Here is a 10000-nt window from a genome sequence, read left to right as displayed (position 1 = left end):
CCCTTGGGAAACTACAGTATGGTAGTTAGTTTTAGTTTTCCTTTGAGTCCTGACGTTTTTCTCAACTTCGTCTCAAGTGGCAAACATCAGGACTCTCGGGAAAACAAAACAACCTGTTTCCCTTGGGACCATACATTAAGTGTATAATGGTAATAGACCTTGGTTTGATAGAGACTGATGATTTAATCCCTACCCATTTAACCCGTTCATCCCTGAAGCGGTCCCCGTTGGTTATAGTAAAATTATCTTTCATTCAACAGAGGAAAATCCATAAGTCTTACTCTCGTGCTAAGAACTGCAAGGGTTCATAGGTGGACCCGCCCCCATCATCTGGCAATCTAAACGCAGAGCAAACTCTATAAGACTCTCAGGACTGAAAGGATTAACCAAGTTTTCATTTCTTGCTTCTTCTCTGGGAGTATGTTATAGACCTCTACTCTTTTTATTTTAACCGGTGACACCTCAAACGCCCCAGGATGCCTCCAGTTGATGAGTAAAATCGTCTGCCTTTAGACAGAGTAAAATCTGTTAAGTCTCACTCCCAGGGTTCAATGGGTTAAAGGAGTTTTTAATTGTTGCAATTTTTTTGTCACCATTATCCCAAGGATTATGACCTCAGGTGTAAGCCAGTAAGGAAGATTAATGTCTCACAGTTACTGTAATAATTTATTATATATGTACTTGTCAGTCTATACTGCTACAACAAGTTGCAAAAAATTATAATAGTGGAGGCACTTCACCCTCTTGGGGCATTCTTAATTTACTTATTATCTCTCACACTGCACCCCCCTCCCCCCTTATCAGTGTTGCTAGCAAGACAAAAAAAAATGTTGCAAACTTAAACAGTCAACATTGAAAGAGGGTGAGGGGAAGGGAAGTGGGAAAGCTTTAAATTCTAGATACGGCGGGTATTGGAAGCTAGAAGCTAGTTTTTTTATGGAAGTGTCTCAACAAGTTTGCAACTTGTTGTAGAACTGACATTGCCAGATTTGTTACTCGATCCTACAAGTGTAACCAGTAAAGAGATGGTATTTGTTAATCCTCTCATTGCTTTTAGCAAAAAATGTAATGTATTATTTTATGGTCATAAAAGTTTCAGTGAAAGCATACATAAATATAATTTGGATTAATTTTTGCTGGGAGAATGCTAAAGCAGGATCATAGTCTTTTTTTTAAAAAATGAGATTTACCCTTCGGTGTTCCACATGTTTATGTACCTACTGTGTTTTCGTTTTCAACAGAGACTGTCACTCAGATTAGGAACAGTGACAGGTGAGAGTAATTGAGGGATCAGGTTTGTTTGCTTTTGTATAATTGACTACTCTAATAAATTGTGACCAATCTGTTTTTGTTAAATGTAATTGGACCTAAGATTCCTTTGAAGTTTGCTCATTGTAGCAAGGCTAGAAAGCATTTTAAGCTAGGCTTAAAACAAAGTAATAATTAAATTTAAATAATCACCAATGTGAAAAAGGTCTATCTGGTATGTAATTGTCATCTTCAACTTGGGAGATATTTAATGTTAGTATTACTTTAGGGCTGCTCCACTGTAATGCCCAGTCACCAAGAAGCCATTGGGAAAACAAGGATGAGCACCATGGTGTTTTAAACTCACTTTGAGGTCTTTGCGTAGACAAGAATGGACGGGGTGCATTTTGCTTATGGCTCTTCCTACATAAGGCTCAGTTCTGATAAGAAAGGGGCAGTTCAGTTCTGAGGTTGCACGTTTAACCCATTGACTCCCAGGGGTTCCCCATTGACGAGTAAAATCATCTGGTGTTAGACAGAGTAAAATACTAAGTCTGGCTGGTTTCGGCCGGTTTGGACGTCAAAGGGTTAATGAGCAATTTCCCATCATAGTCATCACTTCCTATAATTACTACCTCAGAAACGGTGCTCTTCCACTGCCTTTGAAGCAGAGGGTAATTGCAAAGTGCAGCTTCTAGTAGTGTATTACAAAATTAATAATGATATCATAGAAGCAATTGAACTGTATTGGTTAAAGAGCGCAATGACTTGTACTAAATGCCTAGTTTGGTTCTTTTTTAGGCAAGCATCTTGCTGAAGTGTGTTATGAGAATTACCCCAAGATACCACGAATCATTCTCTGGGTTATGGTAGAGATTGCAATCATTGGTAGCGATATGCAGGTATTAATTTCAGAGATGTACAGTGTATGTCTATTCTTGTTATCGTACAGTACATGTAATTGAGCATGTTCTTTTTAATTGGTCATTTGGTCAAATGGCATCTAAAGTCTGTGCAGTAGATGACAGTATCTTACATGTAATTCAGTAGAACTTTTGTATTTTGTTGTTTATTACATGTACGTTTAACAATCCAAAGTGATAATTTATCCATCTTTTTTGATCCTCTTCATGCCCTTCAGTGTTGAGTGCTTTGCAGAAGTTTTGCACAACAGTTTGATGAATTATCGGCTTTATGGCTGTTATGCAAACAACTTTCCTCTACTCTTGCAAACTTCACTTGATATCTTGTCACTACCCTCAAACTATTATCAAGAATGAATTGAAGCAATGGCGTGTAATAGTATTGAGTAAATGAAAGCAACAACTATAGCCTTGAATCCTTGCTTTTGTATGCCTTTGCGTAATTAAAACTTTTTAATTAAGATAGTCTTTTCCCTTGTAGGAAGTTATAGGAACTGCTATTGCTTTCAATCTCCTATCAGACGGAAAGTAAGTACAAGAGTTGTGAACTCACTGACACCTCAAATGCCCTAGGATTCCCCCAGTTGACAAATTAGGGTTTCAAAACTCTGAAGAGACACTCCCTTTAGAATGAGTGACGCTATAACACTATATCACGTAACAGCAATGTTATGGTACCATGTGAAACACCGATTATTTCCAAACAAGATGGGATCATTGCTGTGATGTAATAAGTCACCTTGGCAACGGAAAAGCACAGTGAAAACACACTGTATTTTGGCTTTTGTTGCTCGTATCTCAAAAACAAACTGGGTGACCCCCACCATTTTTTATTGCTGGAAAGTGATCAGAAGGCCAACATGAAACTTTCTCCAAAGTTAAGCAAGATTCTGTGGAGCAGAATTAGAGCCACCTTAACAAAATCACATATTTGAGGTGGCTCTGAATCCACTGTACTGAATCTCCTGTACAGAATTTTCTTAAACTTTGCTGGAAGTTTTATGTTGGCCTTCAGATCACTTTCAAGCAATGAAAAATGGGGTCATTGAGTTTGTCTTTGAGATACATGTATGAGTAACTAAAATAATACAAAATAAAGGTTGTTTTTACAAGGCTTTCTTGTTGCCACGGTGACTTGTAATTGGAGTTTCATATGGTACCATAATATTGCTAATTAACAATTATTCCATGAGCGTGTGTTGGATATGAGATGATAGATAGCTAACGAGGCGCGTAGTGCCGAGTTGGCTATAATCATCTCATATCTAACAAGCGCAAGTGGAATAATTGTTTTATTAAAAACGGCCCCAAAATATAGAAAACTAGACTACAATAAAAATAAAAAGGCCCAAAAAAGCACGCATGTGCTTGCCGTGTTTGTAGATCATGGTATAATGGCTCATAACCCATGATGGCTTAGCCAAGCAAAACTCTCGAATTGCATTATCCAATGATCCAGTTTCTAATAATATGTGATACAGCATAGTAGTGCCAATCCTTCTAGTAAGAACATTGCTTGAAAGCCCTGAAACTGCTTTGAGCCACCTTAAGTGTCCTTCCCAGGGGTCAATGGCTTAGACCTTCCTAGTATTACATGTAGGTACTCTAACAGTACTTGACTTTCAGCAGCCACAGTGGCTCACTTGATCAGAGCCTGCTTGTATCCCAGTTTTGTAGTATGACAAAGGAGGCAGAGAAGAGAGACCCTGGCCCGAACGAGATTGTAAGATCAGCCCATTGCAAAGAGAAAACAAAAATGGGTGATCGCTCCAAGGAAGAGTTTTAACCTTAGCAGATTCCCTGATATTTTTTCCTGCAGGACAAGTTGCGGTCATTGTTAGATCTGAACTTGTGAGAGTGCATACTGAGAATAATGATTGTATATTACCTTGTATTTGTTTTTTTTTTGACAGAATTCCTCTGTATGCTGGTGTTCTTATCACAATCACAGATACATTTATTTTCCTGTTTCTTGATAAATATGGTATGTACAATAACCGCAATTTAAAGCAAATTGTGCATAAAATACACAAGGTTTCTTTATTGAATAAGCAAGTTTCTGTTGATGTCATGTTTTACATTTTAATTATTCATTAGCAGGAAAATTTTCTTACAGAAGGTATTGTGCTATTAAAAATTTACTTCCAAAGTTAGAAGAGCTTGTAATTGTTATTAATTTTATCCCTGGAATTCAAGGCCCTTTGTATCAGTCAGGGTTCTCATTAAGTGCCGGCAGCCGGCTAAAAAACCGGCTACTTTAAATTTAGAGCCGTCTACTTTTCGGTCATAAACTTGCTATAAACAATGACAAAGCGCTTCTCCCGCCGCCTACTTTTATATTTAAGCCGTCTACTCCAAAACGTATTGAGAACCCTGATCAGTGAGTTATTAGCCATCAAAATCTAAAAGATCATTTAGATGCAAAGAGCTATTGAGTCCATACATGTAATTATGTATATTCTCAACACCTCCAACAACTGCTGTGAGCTTTCTGAATGAGTTTTTCCAATATTGTAACAAATTTTCTCTACACCTTCAGTGGGCCAGTGATGACTCCAATGGATACCGAATGGCTTGTGTCATTTGATAGTAAACCATTGGTGTACGCTTTTGCATGAGAGGTCTTAATTTTTAACAAAAGGTTCTTCAAAGGTTGTCAGGTCTATCTTTCGAATTTTCCTGAACTTTTCAGTTCTGATTTTTTGGCTGACAGATTAGATTATAACATGCATGTACTTATGTGATGTCGAGGCCAACTGGTAAACAATAAACTCACCCATGGAACCTTTATAATATGGTGTTAATAAAAACCAGTCTGAGAATGTCATGCACTGGAAAAAAATCTGCATTATCCTAAACGACTTTCCAGTAATTTATATTCTCTCTTGTCCTGCCTGTTGATTGTGCTGAATGTTCCAGAATTAAACTACTATCTGTATACATTGTATAATTATATTATGAAATTGCGTGAACATGAGTGATGTTTGAAAGGTTTTCAAAATTTCGCGAGCTGTAAGCGAGTGGAATTTGAGAGCTTTCAAAACATCACAAGTGGCCATAAATCACGAAATGCATGAGCACTTTCATACAATTTTACAATTTTGTACTATATTTTTTATTATAATGTGTGGTTCCAGAAAATATCCATACCTCCCCCCCACCCCCACGGATGGTTAATGGAAATTCCTGGGGGGTGGAGGGGTTATACATGACCCCTCTGGAACGGAAATTCCGAGGGGGTGGGGGGAGGGGGGGTATGGATATTTTCTGGAACCACACAATAATAATAATACACAAATCATTCCATAGCTGTGTTTCCATAGCAACTTCTGTATTTCACTCTATAAGCTCTTTTGCGCTCTATAATCTATTTATGCATTTATAATGTATTTATTGTCATTGACCGATCAGAAATGTGATAGTCTGTCAAGTATATATTAACACATTACTATTGTTTTATAATTCTTGAAAATAATATGACTAATTAAGACTTAATTATCATAATGATATATTTCACAATAGGTCATTTCACTGAAATATTCTTGTTGTACTAAAACCCACTGAGAAGCCTCTGGGTTTCAAATGCATCCCTCCTCATGAATGCGGACACTACTAAAAATGAAACTGTGAGGAGCATGTGTTTCTAAGTATTGATATTAAGGGTGCGTTCGATTGACCTTATTCTGGAATAAGAATACATGTACGTGGAGTGATGATTTAAAACTGTATGTTTGGCATTTTGAAGCAACAAGGATAATGAAGATGTGTTTAAAATAGCATTTTAGCGGAAGTTTGACAATTTTAATTTGAATCTCTGTAAAAGCAAACGATTTCTAACTGCTACTCCACATTTTATTCCTATTCCAGAATACGGTCAATCGAACGCGCCTTAAGTACAGTGGCACCTCCATGCAAGGGACACCCTCGGGAACATGGCAGGTGTCCCCTGAATAGAGGTTGGGTTGGAGTCAAAGATTAGTATAAACATTTTTCCTGGGCCAAATTCTGTGTCCCGTGATTGGAGGTGTTCCCTGAATAGAGGTGTCTCAAAGGAGATGTTGCACTGTAATGTGTGACTTGGATTTTGTACCTCTCCATGCTACCTTTTCCTTTAATTTAAAACGAAAAACATGAAAAAGTGTCTTTCTTCAAAACCTCTTTATCACTGTACATGTATGTGCATAATCTTGATGAGACACACATGAAATGATGTTCATGTTCCTCAACTTGGTCATCTTTTCAGGTCTTCGAAAATTGGAGGCATTTTTTGGCTTTTTGATAACAGTAATGGCCGTATCATTTGGCTATGAGGTATGTTCCTAACGATATCTATTTGTACTTGTGTGTGTAAGACAGCAAGCATACTACCTGTCAGTTAGTTACGTTATGAAGTTAATTACCCCTACTGTCACTGTCACTGTCACTGTCGCATGATTTCAAGTTTGTGTTTTTTTATGCAGTACTTCAAAGTTCTTCCAGACCAGGGTGAAGTCATGAAAGGCCTTTTCATACCATGGTGTAAAAATTGCGACTCTCAAAGTATTACTCAGGTATGGATACGTAGAAAACAGGGAAGCCTCTCCTAAGCGTTATGTATTGTTAGCCAACAGGAGCAGGCGTTGGTTACCGGTGATGTGGGTCATTAGGAGCAAGAGGTCCCCAGCTTGATCCTAAGTGACCTGAACATCTGTTTCAACTTTCCTTTGATTCGTGTAGAGCTTCTATACACATGTAGCTTTCGATATCCGTAAGATGAAGCACCAACAGAGCCAGGTGGGGATAAAGGGCGCACCGTCTGCTTCCATTGGTACCAGCCTCAGAACTGATGGAACTACTGACGAGAAATTAAGCAAGTCTTATTCCATTAAAGATCTTTTTCAACATTTTGATGCAGTAGCTGTGGATTGTTTAACTGGCTCTCCAACATTATTGGCTTTCGATATCAACAACCAATAGTATAAATTATCCAGTTGTTTTTAAAGTAAGTCATGAGTTATAAGTAACTGTCATGACAAGTGAATGAGTAAGTCAGAATTTGAACGAAATGATGTGGCTTGCACCAAACGTGGGAAAATTTGTGTGTACAATTCACATCATTTTATTAACCAATCACAAGCTCCTATTCACTGTTGTTAATTTTATGTGGACAAAGTTAATGATGTGTCAAATTCTCTGTTTATATTTTAAAAAGAGCTAAAAGTGTAGACTGCTAGCAGCCCTTTTAAGTCAGTTGAGTCGCCCTCTTTAGTTACCCAAGCGAGCCAAAGAACCACGGGGAGAATGGGGAGAGAGCGAGAAGTAGCTACCTACTTCTTGCTCAAAGCACCCAAACTCCTTTAGAAACACCTCAAGACAGGTCTGAGGTTGTCCTCAAGATTTATTGCTCATTTCTTTCAATAACATTTTTTTGTTCTTCAGGCCGTTGGTATAGTTGGAGCAGTGATTATGCCTCACAATATGTACCTACATTCAGCTTTAGTAAAGGTTAGGATTACTTATTTTGAGTGATTCTGTAAAGTTCAGTACAATCATTGGTTGACCACTCCCTCTTTGGGTCGTGTCGTACCTCACTGAACAGGCTTCAGGATTGGCCAAAAGAACAATAGGACGAACAAAGATAACAATGGATTTAGCACAGAAAACAATAGGAAGTATGACACTATACAGCCATTGAAATATAGTGTTCAACAAGAGGTATGACCCTACCCCGGGTCCTCCTTGTCTTTTCAGGACTAATTTACAACACTGTTTGAGGGACTTTGGCCTCATTGGTTTTTACCGTAGTTAACAGTGAATTAATAAAGCGAAAGGTGGCCCCATCTAGAACGAGGCCACCATTCTTTTTCAACAGTGCATGGGTTCTTTATTTTAATTAATATCCGATTTTCATTTTGTAATCGCTGTAACTTAGAACGTTTTGTCTGACCTGTATATTAGACAGTTTGAAGTGAATTTTGGGTGTTGTAACTAAGTAATTTACAGACTTTTCACTTTCACTCAAAGTTAAGCCCATTATATATTTGAGAAATTCTTCCTGGGTAGACGACTTCTCAGGATAAGCTCCTTGCAAGGGTTGGATTAGTGACCTTGTAAAATTACAGTTGTTGAGGAGATGTTCGTCTTTGGAGTTATATAGAAGAATTCTTACTTTCTGGGACTTATATGAAGTGAAGTCAAGTGAAGTGAAGCTATTAGTCTCTCCCCTTGGGGGTTTTTAGGACTAATTTACAATACTTTGTGGGGTACTTTTAACCAGACTGCTTGTTATGCAGTTTACAATTAATTTTAGGAAGTGAAAGATGCCCTTGACCAGATAAGGTCAGACCACAACCCCGGGGACTACGTCCCTACTCTTTTCGAACAGTGAGTGGGTTCTTTAACATCCCATACCATTTAATTTCCAACAAGGGCTATGAGACGGGAGCTCCGGTTTACAGTCCTTATCCGAGAAGACTTGAAAGTCTAACCATTTGCAGATGTAATTACAAAGGCAGCTCTTTCTCCTCAGTAATTTTAAGACCCAGGGATGGCGCAGGGGTGAGAGCACTCGCATCCCACCAATGTGGCCCGGGGTCGATTCCCAGACTCGGCGTCATATGTGGGTTGAGTTTGTTGGTTCTCTACTCTGCACCGAGAGGTTTTCTCCGGGTATACTCCGGTTTCCCCTCTCCTCAAAAACCAACATTTGACTAGATTTGCGTTAATTGTTAATTTCAGTTTACAGTGTCCCCAATTAGCGCTCCAGCGCTAGAACGACTAGACACTTAAATAAAGTTCCTTTCCTTTCCAGAGGCTATTGATTTACGAATTCGTCGAGTGTTCTTCCAACTTGCCAAGTGGTTTATCTTGCCTCTAAACCCTAGAAACTTGTGTTGTTCTGCTTTTATGTAATAATTCAGAAGACGCGCAAAATTTCCATGAGTTTACTGGCACAAAAAACCGTAGCTGATTGACCAATCAGCGCGCGCGCATTGATTTGGTTATTACATTATAACATAACATATCCAACGCGCGCTCGTGGAGTAATTGTTAATTTTTCTTCCCAGTCCTGGGTGTGACTGATTGGCAGCTATAAGAGAGAGCAAGCCGGTAGCGTATCAACAAATCTGTATCTGTACCAAGATACGTGTATACAAATTTGTAATTTGTTTGGTTAACTGGAGTGGCTAAAAAAAATCATACAGTCTGATGCAGTTGTTAACGCTCTGTTCTTTGTTTTTTCCTTTGTTGCATTAGTCAAGATCTGTGGACAGAAACGACCAAAAAGCTGTAAGAGAAGCTAACATGTACTACTTCATTGAATCAGGTAGGATAGCTCGTTTTGTGCACACACAGACTTCGCTTATCAAGGCGATTTAACTTTGACAGGGGGCACATCAAACAAAATATCATCGAACCACTAACACTAATGATGCCCGTCCATGTGGAAGCCTTGCAAACAACTGACGCAGTGGAAAATCTCTAGAGTTACCCTAGTGTAACTTTTTACATCATTGCGGCCATGTGGGTTGTGTACTGTACAGATAATAGAAGCTGGTTAGACATCTATTGTTTGTGACACCTACGTGGCAGTCATGATGTAACTTGCGCTGAGGTTAAGTGTATACTTCTTGCCAGTCAGACGAGTCTTCCCTTGTGCCTGTGCCTTACATGTAATACAGGGATCGGTGGATTGCACTGATAAGTTATTGTGGGCAGGATATTAGCGTCACTTTCTGTCAAATTACCCTGGTATCGTTCGTGGTTTGCGGTGGATTTACTCCAGTGTCTAAAGCTTGTGCACAAGCAAACACATTAACTTGTGATTTGGAAATTAGCGTCTTGTGTAC

The 10000-nt window shown here is 38.7% G+C and overlaps 1 protein-coding gene across 8 annotated transcripts in view; it reads left to right on the top strand.

Annotated features, from left to right (window-relative positions):
* The window catches only part of LOC137967788 (natural resistance-associated macrophage protein 2-like), a 42248-nt gene that overhangs the window by 16864 nt on the left and 15384 nt on the right, over positions 1-10000 (top strand). For all 8 annotated transcript variants that reach the window (XM_068814358.1, XM_068814356.1, XM_068814354.1 and 5 more), the window contains 8 exons: positions 1242-1272; positions 2050-2150; positions 2653-2699; positions 4085-4155; positions 6415-6482; positions 6632-6721; positions 7590-7655; positions 9408-9477. In XM_068814358.1, coding sequence (XP_068670459.1) covers positions 1242-1272; positions 2050-2150; positions 2653-2699; positions 4085-4155; positions 6415-6482; positions 6632-6721; positions 7590-7655; positions 9408-9477 — 544 coding nt within the window. The remainder of the gene's footprint in view (positions 1-1241; positions 1273-2049; positions 2151-2652; positions 2700-4084; positions 4156-6414; positions 6483-6631; positions 6722-7589; positions 7656-9407; positions 9478-10000) is intronic.

The sequence above is a fragment of the Montipora foliosa genome, chromosome 8, assembly GCF_036669935.1.
Source record: "Montipora foliosa isolate CH-2021 chromosome 8, ASM3666993v2, whole genome shotgun sequence".
NCBI classification, from domain to species: Eukaryota; Metazoa; Cnidaria; class Anthozoa; order Scleractinia; family Acroporidae; genus Montipora; species Montipora foliosa.
This window is presented reverse-complemented; position numbering and strand designations above follow the sequence as displayed.